The sequence below is a fragment of the Tachyglossus aculeatus genome, chromosome X1 (assembly GCF_015852505.1).
Source record: "Tachyglossus aculeatus isolate mTacAcu1 chromosome X1, mTacAcu1.pri, whole genome shotgun sequence".
Lineage (NCBI taxonomy): Eukaryota > Metazoa > Chordata > Mammalia > Monotremata > Tachyglossidae > Tachyglossus > Tachyglossus aculeatus.
Window position 1 is genome coordinate 22,449,652 of NC_052101.1, and position 16,641 is coordinate 22,466,292.

The following is a 16,641-nucleotide window of genomic DNA, read 5'->3' on the forward strand; positions in this document are numbered from 1 at the left end:
CTAAACTGGGGTGTGCCCTCTGTGCCCCTGGGATTTGGGAGGCACAGAGACCCGGCAGGAATGCCCGTGTGCTGGCTGGTTCACCAGGTTGCCTGAGACTGTCTGACATGCCAGCTTCCAGGCAGAAGCCAATTTAACCACTAAGCTGATGGGACAGTGGGGCCTCCTGATTACATGCAGCCCAAATCTTTTCACCTTCAGCCTGACACAGAAAACAACAGCGGTTTACGGTTTTCATCTGAATGTTTTAATGCAAACTTATGGCATTTCCATGGGGTGAAACCTAATCTAAACTGCACAGTGAATAAAGATGTGATTTTTAAGGGACACATTAGCGGGCAGGCAGGCATGTGAATAAGTCCTAGATCAAACCACAGAGAACCATACCTCTTTGGTGTGATGCATATTTGCTAATATCCACAATTTGCTTCATTCAAGTCTTTCACATTCTTCCAAAAACTAAAAAAAAATGGACATTCTTTCATATCCAGGAAATTTTTTAATCTACCAGTGATCATGCAAAATCCAATCTAAATGTCGTCTTACTCTTTTACACCTGTGTGGTTCCACTTCATTTGCATTTGGGGCAAATACTGTGTCAGATTTAACAGAACGATCATGCTTCGTATCATATGCTTGACATACATATTGAAATATTTATGAGCCAAAAAAGACAAAAATCTCTGAAAACTGCCAAATTGATGGCTCATCTCCATATTAACCTTTAAAATTTGTGAGAATTAAGTATTTTTGACTTTGCGTAAGACAGTGATGAATGTATTATTAAGCTGGGCAAATAAGTCAGTGTAATACAAAAATAACGTGACAGCAACAACCCTACCTACATCTCTCTCCTGTGCATTAAAATGAGAATGTCTTATTGCTTAGCCTGCTCAATTTTCGACTACCCTTTCTTCATCTGCTTCATCACCTGGTAATGGATTGTTCTTCCCCCAATACAAGTTTTAGTCTTGTTAAACCAGAACTTCACATTCTAGAATACGCTGCATTTTGGCTCCGACACAGCTCTCCGCGGCCCCTGCATCAGCCAGAATGGATCTGCTGCATTTCCGATTTTAGACGCAGCCTTTCATCTTCACTTAAATCTAAACGGCACCAGATAGAGTATACCCACTTCTTCTGGGCAGCTTGTTTCATTTTTCGGGAGAAACGGAGTAGCATTTAACAGTTGCCATCTTCAGTTTTATAGGCTGTATGTTTCAAAATTTATGTTTGTGAAAAGGAAATGTTGTTTGTAAGGCATTTAATTGTGTTACTGTCTCTCGGTTTTATCAGATGCCACTCGGTGGCAGAGCTCGCTCTGGGTCTGGCCCCACATGGTGCCTCGGAGAGAGTGCTCCCCGCTCCTGGCCTGAGTGCCTGTTATCTCAGCATCCTGACAGCCACAGCGCCGGGTTCATACAAAAATAACGACCTTTATTAATTTAACAAGTTCAAATGGCATTTGGATCAATCTCTGTACCTCTACTTCAGGCAAAGCGTTCCATACTGAAAAGAAGAGTCCCTTAATTTTTTTTTTTCCCCTCCAAAGAACTATTACTTGCAGGATTTCCAAATCATTAACTAATACCGATTTAGGAGTGAATCTGTATTTATTTGATTTCTTTGGTTAAGTACTGTTTCTAAACCATTTCACAGAGCTACAAGAACAGGGATTACTGATTTTGATACAAAGGCTGAAAACACTTTCTTTTCCAAGTGAACATTGTGATTTTTACATTGTTGCCACTGCTATAAATTCTCACATTTGGGTCAGAGTTATAAAAACGCAAATATTGTTCAAAAATAGTCTCCATAGGCCCAGCCAACTGCAATGTTCTTAGGTCCCAAACTGCCTAAGTCTATTGGGATATTATTTACCACTTAAGGTTCCAAGGTCGGGGTCAACTCATCATGTCGAGGCTGCTGGATTCCGTGTTCCCATCGCTGCGCAAGGCTTCAGCCATGTCTCTTCTGAAGACAGACATATTCTGAGTGAATCTGAGAGAAAAACACCAAGTATTTATCTTTGCAACCTTGCTTGGCCATAAGTGAACAGTATAATCTAGCTTTCATTCTCCTCCAATGCTGTTCCCCCACTGTAGACTGTAAGCCCACTGTGGGCAGGGATTGTTTCTCTTTATTGCTAAATTGTACTTTCCAAGCACTTACTGCAGTGCTCTGCACACAGTAAGTGCTCAATAAATACAACTGAATGAATGAATGAATGCTAAATGTCACTGTACAGGCCTGCTTTTGGCTGTTAACCGACCTAGCCTGTTTGAACCCCTTCCCTGTCCCTACTCTCAGCCCTCCCTGTTGTATCTAGTGATGGCTCAGGTGGGAGAGTGTGGGAATGTGACATTTTTGGACAGCTCTGGACAGAAACCAGAATCAAGGTGTCCCACTTCAGCTCAGAGTCTGAACCCTTTATGGCTTTCCAGTAATCCCTGACTGAGAATTTCCCTGGGAAACAAGCCCATACTGGGAAGTGTCGAAGAAAGACCTGGCATTTTGCAATCTCAAACCATAACCACGGGCCGAAGGCTAACCGCTGATTTTTCTTTTGTTTTGTTCTGTGGTATTTGTTAGGCACTTACTATGTGTTAAACACTGTTCTGTAGGCTGGGGTACATACAAGTTAATCAGGCTGGGCATGGGGTTTGCCATCTACTTAGGAGGGAGAACAGGTATTTAACCTGCATTTTACAGTTGAGGAAACTAAGGCACAGAGAAGTTAAGTGACTTGCCCAAGGTCACGGAACAAACAACGGGCAGAGCTGAGATTAGAATCCAGGTCCTCTGACTCCCAGACTTGTGCTCTTTCCACTAAGCCATGCAGCTTGCTTTTGGGAGCATTTGTCACTTGAGTAGGAATTTGAAATGACCCAAGATAATTAAACATTCTTCCATTACATTTTTTGCTTACCGCAGTGAACACTTTCAGTGTCCTTCACTTCAACTTCGGTATTTGCAGGGGAAGGAGAGTCTCACGGTTGTAGCTCTGGTGTATTAAAGGTTAGGGGACTGCTTTCTGAACCATGGCTAACCAGCCAGAGGAGCCCCCGGTCTACCTGTCCTCTCAGTGGCCACAGTTCAGTTCCAGAAGGGGCCAGCTTACCTATCTCTGTTCTTGACCAGCAGGTTTTGCTCTACGCCGTCCATGAGGTTCCTGAAGCACTGGTCAAGGGCCTCTCGCTTGCTGGCAGGTTGGCTGCTTATCAAACTTCTCCTCAGCTCACTGAAATACTTTTTAAAGGGCCAGCATTTCAGTTAGCATTCATTAGAATTCAAGGTAAAGCATTTTAAAACATGTAACCTGGCTCAACCTGGTCCAACGTAGGTTTGGCTGGACACAGGGACCACCTAATTACAGTCTGGCGGTTAAAGTCTCTCAGTCTTTAAACATGAGCTGAACACTGTCTGAACTGTAATTAGTTGGAGCCCATTCAGAAGAAATGGGTAGATTCCTCCCTTCCATCTTCCCTCTCCAACAATCTAGACCCCCCTACCCCTGTTGGTGCAGCTGGCCGGGAGGAGTCCAACTAGTTGACACAAAGTCTGAGCTGCTGGTGGCCTCGCCATCCCCTGACTATTATCATCAATAATAATATTTATTGAGTGCTTACTGTGTGCAAAGCACTGCACTAAGTGCTTGGGAGGGTACAATATAACATCAGACACATTCCCTGCCCACAGCGAGCTCACAGCTTATAGGCTAGACTACAGAGAGTTTTGTGTAGACAGCAGGAGGGAGGTCAAGATGAATAGCTCCTGTTTGCCTGCTGTGTGACTTTGGGCGAGTCAGTTAACTTCTCTGTGCCTCAGTTACCTCATCTGTAAAATGGGGATTAAGGCTGAGCCCCACGTGGGACATGGTCTGTGTTTAACTGGATTAGCTTGTATCTATCCCAAGTGCTTAGTACAGTGCCTGGCACTTAGTAAGCACTTAACCAATACTATACCAAAAAAAAAGAAAAAATGTGGCCCAGGGAAAGGGGCCCCGGCTGGTGTTCCACTACTGAATGCATTTCCCAGGCTGTAAAAGGACACCAGGTTAGCAATCCTGACTGCTGGTGGCAGGGACCTAGGATGGGATCACACCATCTTGGAAGAAAACCCCCAAATGGCTAAAAGCCATGTTTGGTAACCCCTGTATCTTTACTAACGCAGTTCGGGTCAGAGCATGGTAGCCATCCCAAGTGAACTGTCATGGAACTGAACAAAACCCTTTGGCACTCTGGCCCTGACAAACCATTGCATCTCAGCTATTTCTTGGTTGAATCTGTTGATTTTTATACAAATACACCACTGCTCAGCAAAGCACCTAATCACTGGCAACAGTCTAATTTCGGCATTAGAGAAACATTCTACCAGTTGTGCATTTGCTCTTTTACAGCCCAAACTGCTGGATATTTAATTTACATCATGCACTAAAACAGCTAACATCAAAAACCTACATAATTAATATGTAGTCAGACTAATACTTAACCACTATATATCAGAGGCATTATATTATAAACAAAAATGTTCTCTTGAACAAGATTGGGAATGCACAAAACTACTTATTTTTCTCTTTGATAATGATGCAGTGACTCACACCAAATAGAAAATTATTAGTTTTTCATCCCAAACCATGAAATATTGCCTCCATCAGTAAAGGATAATATTGTGATGTCATAAGCTTTTTCTAAACACTGAATTTGCCCTTATTCCCTCTCAATCATTTTAAAAGAACTGCTCTCTTTTATAGAGCTTGGATTTAAATCTCAATAACACCCAGGGAAGATGAATGACAGTGCTATTGGATGTGGCTAAAATTGGATCCTTCAGCCCAGGTGAATGATGAGACAGCTCTTCTCTTTTTGATATATTTTCTTCTTCTATTAGTTTCCTTCCATGGCTGGGATTTCAGTTTGAATTTTAATGTATGCGGTTGCCTCTAATCTTGGTGTCTTTTTTTTCCCAGTACTATCTTATTGTATAGACAATTCATTCTCCAAAGCAGAAATACACTGCTACTTGGGACTGCCCAGGAGACGGAAGAATTCCAGATGAAGTTAGAGCAGCTCTGTAGAGTGGTGTAGAAGCCCTCAGTTTAATATTTTTGAGAAGCAGGGTCGCCACCCTACTATCTACTTCCCTTTTTCCTACTGGGATCATGTGGGATTAGATCTGAATTCCTACAGGAAGGAAGATATTTGATAGAAAGCGGGTACTGAGACATCTCACACTGGGCTAGATTACATGTTCTCTGCTAACTGATGACCTGAAATCTAGATGTTAGTGATGGCCCAAAAGGGTTTAATCTGAAAGGAGAATAATAATAATGATATTATAAATATATATTTACCTTTCACTCTCTATATAATATATATGGTATTTTTTTAAGTGCTTACTATGTACCAGGCACTCTACTAAGCCCTGGGGTAGATACAAGCTAATCAGGTTGGACACAGTCCATGTCCACACGTGGGACTCACAGTCTTAATCTCCACTTTATAGAAGAGGTAAACGAGACATAGAGAAGTTAAGTTCATTCACTCAATCGTATTTATTGAGCACTTACTGCATGCAGGCACTGTACTAAGCACTTGAAAAGTACAATTTGGCAATAAAGAGAGACAATCCCTGCCAAGCCCCCAGTCACACAGCAGACAAATGGTGGACTCTAGATTAGAATTCAGGTTCTCTGACTCCATGGCCCATGCTCTTTGCACTAGGCCATGCTGCTTCTCGATTAATCTAATTTATATTTTAAAAATCCTCAAATTAAAACAATGATGCAGACTTTTTTTAATGCACTCACTTGTTGTCTTGGTTGTGATCCTTTCTATTTCAGGAGTATGATTAATATCATCAGTCGTATTTATTGAGCGCTTACTGTGTGCAGAGCACTGTACTAAGCGCTTGGGAAGCACAAGTTGGCAACATACAGAGACAGTCCCTACCCAACAGTGGGCTCACAGTCTAAAAGGGGGAGACAGAGAACAAAACCAAACATACTAACAAAATAAAATAAACAGAATAGAATTAATATGTTTTTAGGGAGCAAGAACTCTGTATGGATCAGAAATCCTCAGCCCAATCTGATCCAGCCAGCCGCAGTCCTGGTCCAAATGGATTCAGGACTGGGGTGCTTGGCTTTGTTCTGGATCAAGGCAGAATGGACTCAATCAATCATTGGTATTTATTGAGAGCTTACTGTGTGCAGAACATTTTACTACATCAGAAACGAGCCCAGGTGGAATACAGGTAGCTTGGTTCTCCCAGTGGTACAAGCTTTGATTGTTCACGGGGCTGCTGGGCGTTGTAGTTTCAGTAACCTAGAGAGCAGTCATATATGAGTGAAAACACTGCATATGTAGGGTGGTGACTCCTGGAAGTGAGGTCTGGGTCACAGACTGGTTCAACCCAAAGTCACATGCCATGGTGCCATATAGTGCCCCTGGTCCCAACCACAGCATTGTGGGGATTTGACTGTAGCTCTTGACTGTACAGCTGTAATGGGCAGGGAACATAACTGCTAATTTTGTTGTATTTTACTCTCCCAAGCACTTAGTACAGTGCTCTGTCCATAGTACGTGCTCAATAAATACCACTGATTGATTGACTGATTTGAATCTTGGCTAGGCTGGACTTGGTGCCAGCCAACTTGACTTTATGACTTGGGATTGATGGATGCTAAGCTTGAGTTCGGGATTCCTGAGGGAGGGACGAGGCACAGGAAGGCCTCTAGAGTGCCAAAATGACCACGGGAACTGGGAGGCCCAAAGAATTTCCTTACCTTCGTAGAGCTTAATATACAAGCAGAGTGACTCTCTGCAAGGCTGACTTCAGTTGGGAAGACAATAGGCTGGTGGTTATCTACCTATTCGATCGTAATGCATGCTTTGAAGTGCTTACCACAGTGCTCTGTTCACATCAGTGCTTTATAAATACCCCTGATTTATTGATGGTATGAAGAGGAAGCAAGTCCTCAGGAAGGGTACATTTATTCATTCATTCATTCAATTGTATTTATTGAGCACTTACTGTGTGTACAGCACTGTACTAAGCAGTTGGACGTACAAATTTATACTAATCCAAACTCTTTGCTAGACACACATGGCATCTTCTACACTACAGTCAACTTGGCTAAGAACTGCAAAGTGTAGGAATAGTTTTTTTGTTTAAACTAGTCAGAAGCTTTGTTGTCTTACTGTCCCCTCACTTAATACAAACACCTACCTTTTCATTAAGAAGCAGAAGTCCAAGCAGGGGTCTTGACACCGACCACTGGTTTCGGCAGTCTTCAAAAACGATAGTGTTCATGAGCACTGACATCATCTGAAAGACAGTTAGACAAGATTCAAACTATTGTCTGGGAGCCAAGTATAACCAATGAATGATTTCTCCCAGGTTCCCAATTGGAATGACCCAGCTACCCTCTGATAGGCATGTTGTCTCATTGTTCAATGCCATTCTTTCTTTCCAAATGAAAAAAATCAAAACTTCGCACCTCTTCTCCAGCCTCTGACAACCATTTTGTCAAAAAGTTTCAGAAATATGCATTAAAAAAAGGGGGATTTACTTGGCAACCGTGAAAGCGAACCAAGCCTTTGTAGGGAAGGTAGGCACTAACCTAAGATTGCTTAGAATTAACCAGATAAAATGAGAAGAAACCTTCATCAGTAGAATATTCACCTCGAGAAGTATTCCCCACAACCTCATGGCCAAGCATTTTGCCAGCAGTCAGGGTGCTAAAATGTGAGATATGCAGAAAGTCCTTACTCCATGAACAGAAAGAGGAGATCTGTCAGATCTGGGCTTCCAGTAGGCCCTTCTTCATGAGAGAGAAATCTGTCCACTCTGAGACACAGACGAACTCAGAAGTATTTTAGAGCTGTGTCTGTCCTGACTACGAAGACCTCCCCACACCAGGCACAGCTGAGCTGCCCGTCAATTTCCTTTCCAGGCCATACTCCAATGGGAGTTAGCTGGCTCCTGGTCTGAGAAGACTGCTAGAGCCCTGGAGAGACCCAAGCCACGGAGAGATCCATGGAGCCTCTGTCTCACCCAGCTGCTCAGCCTCCAAAAAGCAGCAGGGATAGGTTACAGTTGATTATGAGACTTCTTCCCCCTCATCTCTTCCCATTTCTGCTCCATTAACTCCTTGAGGGCAAGGACAGTGTTTACTAACTCTATAGTACTCTCCCAAGCAATTAGTAGAGGGCTCAGTGCAATGTAAGTGCTCAATACAAACTACTGATTGATTGATTACCTTGCTCTCTCCCCTTGACAAAAAGGCATGGGAAAGACAGACTGACAAAATTGACATTTTTTTCAGCTCCAAAGCTGGTACATTTCTATGTAGAAACAAGTTCATCCAACATCTGTATTAATATTTTCAGTCTTAAATACATAGATAACATAGACAACCTGCAGCATGACCCAGTGGAAAGAGTATGGGTCTGGGAATAGGAGAGCATGGGCTTTAATCCTGACTTTGTCATTTATCTGCTGTGGGACCTTGGGCAAGATCACTTAACTTCTCTATGCCTCAGTTACCTCATCTGTAAAAGGGGGGAAAAATACTTATTCTTCCTCCCTCTTAGATTAAGCTCCTTGTGGGTAGGGAGCATATCTGTTGTATCGTATTCTCCCTAGCGTTTAACACAGTACTCTGTGCAGAGTAAGCACTCAATAAATACGACTGATTGCGAGCCCTGGGTGGGACAGGGACTGTGCTTGACTTGTTAACATCGTATCATCTCCAGTGCTTAGTACAGTGCTTGGGACACAGTGAGCACTTAATACATGCCATGATTATTATTCCAAGCACGAGGTTGATTGCATGATGGAAAATAATTCTGCAACCCAATTTAAGTCATTCAAAGTCTTGAAGCTTCAATTTAAATTGATGAACAAAACAAAAAGATCCAGCAAGCAGTTGAAAACAATTAAGGTCCTTACAAACTGGAGGCAATGTGGATATTTTAATGTAAAAGCATACAATCAGAAGAACAAAACTTCTTCAGTATCTGAAGAAGCATACTGAAATGGTGTGCCAATTACTTTATACTGTACTCTTGTGGGTTCATTTCTCTGAATACATGTATTTATGTCTGTAATAAGTAAGGAAATGTGTGAATAAAATACTTTTCTAAAAATAAAGTTGGCTAAAATGATTTTTTTATTCTGTGGCAAAATGGAAATTACTGAGGTAAACAAGTGTGTTAAAAATTACTTACACTGCAATCCATTTCCATAGCATATTTAGTAATTATGAAGTAACCCCAAAGTGGCATGACACTAGTCTGGAAAACCAAGTAACTAAAATATCCAAAAGTTCTCGAGGAGGGAAGAATTCCTTGACAAGAAGTTCAAGAGAATGAAATTTCATTCAATTCCACCTAACATTTTTGGTGGAAAACTCCCTCCCTGGGTAAAGACACTTCTCCTGCACTGGGCAGTTGAGTCAATCTCAGGCTGCCCGCTGTAGGGATGTATTCCCCTCCCCACTGCGGGAGGTGGGGGGGTGGGGGGGTGGGCAAGGGGAGATTCATTCCTTCTCTTGAACATTTGTTGCAAAGGAAGTAGCCAAGCCAGTTGCCTTTTCAGTAAAGACTCTGTCTGGCTTCCAGTAATCTTAGAATGGCTTCCTTTTGGGCAAGGTCATGCACCTTGATATAAATCTTTCATTCCATTGCACTCATTATTGTCCCTGCTTAAGAAAGTTCCTTTGGGAAAGTTTGAGAGGAGGAGTTTGCAAAGAGAAGTTGGATCTTCCAAGATGCTTTACCCATTTCTTAAAAACTGCCATTTTCAGGAACAGTTATCACTGTCACTCAACTGGGGCTACAGAAGTTATGCTTCCTTAGCAGGCATCAGTGGCTCTGGTAAACATGACCATTTATAAATCAGGTAATCCCTTTGTCTTGCTCAAGGGAAAAAGAGTCCCGCTCCAACTAAACTGGACTGGCTGGGAGGGCAAGGAGGAGGATGAAACATTTTATTTATTTTGGGGAAAAAGTGAGTCCTGGAGAGGTTAAAAAACGTGTGTAAAACCCTTTGATCTTTGGGCGGGGGTGCATGGGCAGTGGTCAGTCAGTCAGTAGTATTTATTGAGTGTTTACTATGTGCAGAGTACTGTATAACCAACACATTCCCTATCCACAACAAGCTTACAGTCTAGAGGGGGAAACAAACATTAACCTAAATTAAATAAATTACAGATATGTACATACATATCTATTCTATTTATTTTATTTTGTCAGTATGTTTGGTTTTGTTCTCTGTCTCCCCATTTTAGACTGTGAGCCTACTGCTGGGTAGGGATTGTCTCTATATGTTGCCAATTTGTACTTCCCAAGCGCTTAGTACAGTGCTCTGCACATAGTAAGCCCTCAATAAATACGATTGATGATGATGATGATGATAAGTGATTTGGGGCTGGGAGGGGGGGATCCAGAGAAGGAACTCCAGGGCTGTAAGCCTACTGGCCCAGCAGGTACCTAGTGTCCTGCACAGCTTGGAAAATTTGTAGGTCAACTGATCCCCGAGCTAGGTCTGTTTGCAGGCACAAAGATGAATCTTGTCATTTCTGGTTTTAGCTGGGAGCAGGGCGAGGGCTGCCATCTTGCTACTGGGGATTTGTAAAGTTGGGCCATGGCTTCCCAACAATTCAGAGGGCCACCACCTGAGCCATTCCAGGAGACAATTTTCCAGCCTCTTCTGATTCAGCATCACCAGGACTGCCCTTCCACCCTGGATTTCCAGCTTGGGCTTGGGAGTGCTGCCTCCCACAGGGGCCTGTTGCTCACTACTTTTAAGGGTAAAACAAATTTTTGGAAGTGGGGCAAAAAAAATTCTTATCTTTTCTCACCTGACAAATAACAGTCCTCTTAACCCACTACCACTTTTATTTTGAAAAATTAAAATTTTTCTCCTATCAAAATCACAAAGATCACCAAAATCATTAAAACATTAAGATAATTTCCTCAGCACTGTACAACACATCATAACAACATGGATTTACTATCAGTGTACTATGATTTCTCTCTAGACCTAAATGTTCTCAACACCATCACAAAGACAAACTAAATCATCCCAACAATTTAAAATCAAAGCCTAACTCAAATTTACAATGATGAAACGAATATTAGCTACACAGACTTCCTGAAAGACACAAGTCACGAGTTTGCAAATCATAAGAAAACATTTGTTCAATGCCCCTTTTCCCATTGCTAATCCTGTGTGTTTGTGTTTGTGCAACAACATTAATCGGAGAGGCCTCAGCTGACATGGAGTGCTAGGTGGCAGTATGTTTGTCTCAACATCAGAAAACCCCTGATGTTGTCATTCAGGAAGGAAGCAGAAAAGCAGTGTGGCCTAGCAGAAAGAGCCCAGGCCTGGGAGTAAGAGGACTTGGGTTCTAATCCAGATTCCAGCATTTGTCTGCTGTGTGACCTTAGACAAGTCACTTACCGTCTCTGTGCCTCAGTTACCTCATCTGTAAAATGGGGATTAAGACTATGAGCCCTAAATGGGTCTGGGATTGTGTTCATCCTCATTACCTTGTATCTACCCCAACACTTAGTACACTGCTTGGCACATAGTAAGTGCTTAAATACCATTAAAAAATAACCTCTGCAGACAACTATTTTTTTTATAAGCAAGACAGAGAGGCTGCTTCTGTGTCTACAAGCATGGTAGATATTGAAATATGATACTGTTTAAATTTGATCATACTAATCATTAGGGAAAAGGAATCAATTGTTCTCTTTCTGCCGTCTACCAAACTAACACGATGGGAATGACATATAAAAAGGCAGTAACAGACTCATTCAGCATATTCCTAGTTATTTCTTCCTACCAAGACAGATGAACTGAAAACTACAGTTTCAGATATTTGGTATGTCTTTAAACATCAGAAAACTGTAAAAATATTAATAAGCGTTAAAGCTATATAAAAGGAAAAAAATAGCATTTTAAATTAACATTTTCATGGACTCTTAAATCCTGAATTATTTTGAATTATTTTAGGAAATGATATGGTATAGTCAATTTAAGGTCCCATCTACTGCATTTTGGAAAAATCTCTTGGGTTGTTGTTTATTTTTCACTTGACCTAGATACAAGCCCTGCATCAAGCAGCCTTCTCTCCATAAAAACCTAAATAGCTATGCCGATGCCAAGTATCATTACACAGAACTGGATTTTACCACCCGAAGACAATTCACTAATTGCACGTATACGGTTTTGTTAAAAAATGATATGTTGCACAGAATATTTTAAAACTTTTCTACTTAAGGAAAAACAACACATACCTTTGTGGTGGTTTGCATTTTTTCTACTATTGACAACATCTTGTTCTTAAAATGTTCACTTTAATCATAGTTTGAGAAAGAATTACCTGCAAATGTCATGGCTCAGCAGAAAGAAGATAAATTTAGAAAGAAACTTCAGAATTAATTAATTGAGAGTACTGCAGATAATGTGTCTATTCTGAATGTTTCCACACATATCACAGTGAAAACAGTTTTATTTTCCACTGTTGAAATAAATTACAATAAATAATTCATCTCTAGAGCAGAAATGTACTGTAGATCAACAGCACAAAATTGGCTGTACTAGACTGCAAGACTCATTCTTGAATCTTCATTATCCATTTGAAACTTTTTACTTGTGGTAAATCATATTTCAAATGGCCTAAGATATCCATAAAGCAGGCTGACTGCATTAAGATAACAAAGGAAAACAAGGTAAGTAGTTGGACTACTGCAGAATTTGCCACTCGGAGTTACTTGAAATGCTTCCTTTCTGTTTCAGCTTGTCAACACCAAGATAAACACTTAAAATTTAATGTCAAAATTAAAAACCACTTGGAAAATCAGACATACTTCTTCTATGGCAATTTTTCATTCCACTCCATTTGAGTTTCAAATTCCACACAGATCCTGTCAAGGAGAGTGCCTCTGAACTGGAACCATGGCTAGGCCAGCTTTTCTGATCTTTAGTGCTACCCGGTTCAAAGGCCTTCTGAGTATCGGAGATGCCCAAATACCCTGCAACAGAACTCTGTATGCTCGATGGGGCCAGTAGTCATGCTCTAACTTGTGGAAAAGACTCTGGCCCTAGCAAATGGTCTCCCCACAGCAATGGGGACATATTTCATGGTAACCCAAGGGCTAGATTTTCTCCACCATCCTGGGGTGGAATTATCCAACAGTCATGAACACCCTACTGAAATGCACCACATCAAATCCCCATGCTAATTTCCTGGTGACTAAGTCCTTTTAAGAAACAGAGCTGTCCTTTTATTGAAGTTGCCGATAAATTAGTGAGGTGGAGGAGTCGGGGAGGAGAGAGGGAAATCAGAATCGTCAATAGAGAGTGATTAGTAATGCCAAACATCCTTCACAAAGCTATAGGGCCCTATTTAGGATCCTGCTGTTTTAGCTTTCTGACTATGTAAATAACCTATTAACTTTCTAAATCCGTAGCAATGTTAAAAGGATCATTCTAGCAATGAAAAGAGCACTAACCAGCTTAAATATATTTGCATGACAAAGCTGAATACAAGCACGCTTACATTAAATATTCAGTGATAAACTAAACTCTAACTGAGGACATTCCAAATAAAGAGAGAGTAGGGTAACAGCATGCTACTTTATTGAATAGTCATCACAACATTTCTCAATGAATATCATATTTCACAACAGAACAACATAAAGGATAATGGCATGAGGGCATCTCATGCAGTCATCAAAGCAGAGTGCAATGAATATTGTATTTCATAATAAATATATTACCTCTGCAGTAGGAGGTTCAAAGTTTCATTGCTTCTCATCTGTCACAACACTCGCACTGATTTCCTGTAGGGATTCTTTTAGAGAGACTTAAAAACCTTCATTATCAACAATGAAGGATAATTTTACTTGATACATTTGCCATATTTTCATGGAAAAAACACACGCTTAAAATTCATATGGAATTTCAAAAACATTTCATTGAAGATTAGTGCATTATTTCAGTTTTACTATGTTACTATTTCTGTGTGATCTAGTAACCCTGATCTTAACACTTTTTTTAGGGTTGCCAAACTTGCCTAATAATAATGATAGTGCTTGCTAAGTGCTTATTATGTGTCAAGCACTGTTTTAAGCTCTGGGGTAGATACAAACTAATCAGGTTGCACACAGTCCCTGTCCTGTATGGGGCTCACAGTCTTAATCCCCATTTTACAGATGAGGTAACTGAGGCACAGACAAGTGAAGTGACTTGCTCAAGGTCCCTTAGCAGACAAGAGGAAGACCTGGGATTAGAAGCAAGTTCCTTCTGACTTCCAGATGATGACTGAATTCATCATCACCTATATTAAGGTGATCATACATTAGATTTGTTCAGTGATAATTCTCAGGAAGAAAATATCATTTTTCATTTTATAGTCTTGGTAAATGGGATGCAGAAGAGCTATTTAAGAGTAACATATGTGAAGATGGGCAGGATTTGGTTTTCAAGGAAAATCCTAACAATTCTATTTTCCATTGGTAATGGAAATAGAGCTTTAGCATGACACAATTCAGGACAGGTTACTTTGAAAGTGTTCAGGTGCTGCTAGGCTGACCTGTGGTCAGATGACTTGGTTTCCTACTGTAGGATTTACAGTTGGCAAAGATCCAACAGGTGACCTAGTTCTTCCACTGCCAGATTTTTCTCTACCCCTGTTCTACCCAATATGAGTGATAGAGCTCCCATCACTTCCCTTGGCAGACAATACAATCTTAATAGTTTTCCCTGTCAGAAGCTGTTCTACTGTCAGGAAGTTTTTTATTGATATTCAACTTTTATTTTTCCATTCTTAATATTATCCCATTACTCTAATACTCTTTGTACCATGCTAAGTAATTCCTTTTCCTTCTTGGTGTTTACATCTTCCGAATATTTATGAACTTATCAAATTCTCCATTTAGTTGTCACTTAGATAAGCTATACATATTTAGTTCCTTTAATCTCCCCCTATAAACTAGTCCTTCCATTCTCTTAAATCACTTGAGTTACTCTTCTCTACATTTCCCCACTTTGTTTCCATCCTTATGGGGGATTTCACTACAATTCCACAGTTCCACAATCTCCTTGGCACAGGACTCTGTCTCCATCAGGGCTGTCTCTTCAAAGAGCTGGCTTTTGGAAGAGCAAAACATTCACCTGGGAAGTTGCTAGGTCTCTTTGATCTATTTTCCTACAAAGGAAAGGGGAACTAGGACATCAACCACTCTGTGGGGTGGCCTTGGGCAAGACACTTGACTTCTCTGTGCCTCAGTTGCCTCATCTGTAAAATGGGGATTAAGACTGTGAGCCCTATGAGGGCTGTGTCCAACCTGATTAGCTTGTAACTACTCCAGCGATTAGTTACTGTGTCTGGCACAGAGTAATGTTTAACAAATACCATTAAAAAAAAAAAAATCAACAAAGCCTCAGTACAACTCCTAGGGAAACAGGACACAGAATCAACTTTGAATGCCCTTAGAACCAATTCAAAGTTAGGGCAAACAGAGATAGGGAATGGAAAATAGCCAATATGTTTGAAGAGAAGAGATGATGGTCAGGTTCTGCTGGCTCACTGAATACTCCCAAACTATGTACAAATACTTCCTAGGGCCCATCTGGAAATGCTGAGTTGCACAGTGTGACAATCAAGAAGATAAAACCACAAGGCATCACTGGATAATGGCTTCCCCCAACATTCAATCTGTGGGAATCAAAACAGACAGTGAGGTTGGGCCTCTGTGTGCACCAAGCACCCAACCTGAAAAGATTAATGCTGAAAAGAGCAACAAAACAGCACCACCAGGGCCAGATGCACAGTAGTATTGAAATTGTAGCCAACTTAAAGATGACTGGTGAAACCTGGACGAAATTGTTGGTCAAAGAGGCTCAATGAAGAGCAACTCACAAATGGATCACATTAAGAATTTCCATATCTATTCTGAAAAACCCATGCATAGATAAAATGTCCAAATCAGGGAATTTTGAAAAAAAATCAATGAATCCATAAACAAAACTTAACCATAATCATATTTATTCAATCAATCAGTGGTATTTATTGAGTGCTTACTATATGCAGAGCACTGTACCAAGTGCTTAGGAGAGTACAATACAACCAAGTTAACAGATGCATTCTTCTCTGTGCCTCATTTACCTCATCTGTAAAATGGGGATTAAAACTGTGAGCCCCTGTGGGACAACCTGATCGCCCTGTAACCTCCCCAGCACTTAGAACAGTGCTTTGCACATGGTAAGTGCTTAACAAATACCATCATTATTACTATTATTATTATTATGCATTCCCTGCCTATTATTGAGTGCTTATTATGTGCAGAACACTGTACTAAACACTTGGGAGAGTACAATATAATAGAGTTGGTACACGTTTCCTGTCCAGAAAGAGCTTATGGTCTAGAGGATTTGTTGGAAGGGTGAATTTCCACTACAGGAACAACCCCTATGGCCACATCTACAGTCTATCACGGGAGTCCTTGAGAAGTTTCATGTTATGATGAATGGCTCGTACAACATTTGTAGATTTACACTGTATCTATAACACTAGAAGGTGCTATAATAGTCCAGGGGCATGGATGGTGGCATGGGTTAGCT

At 40.9% G+C, this 16,641-nt stretch overlaps 1 protein-coding gene across 1 annotated transcript in view; it reads right to left on the reverse strand.

Annotated features, from left to right (window-relative positions):
* Nucleotides 1-224: 224 nt before the first annotated feature.
* Nucleotides 225-16,641, reverse strand: part of RANBP17 (RAN binding protein 17) — a 254,874-nt gene continuing 238,457 nt past the window's right edge. Inside the window, exons 26-28 of the mRNA XM_038772453.1 lie at nucleotides 7,231-7,329; nucleotides 3,122-3,249; nucleotides 225-2,001 (exon numbers count right to left, since the gene is read on the reverse strand). Of these exons, the coding sequence (XP_038628381.1) occupies nucleotides 1,905-2,001; nucleotides 3,122-3,249; nucleotides 7,231-7,329 (324 nt within the window). The 3' untranslated portion in view covers nucleotides 225-1,904. The remainder of the gene's footprint in view (nucleotides 2,002-3,121; nucleotides 3,250-7,230; nucleotides 7,330-16,641) is intronic.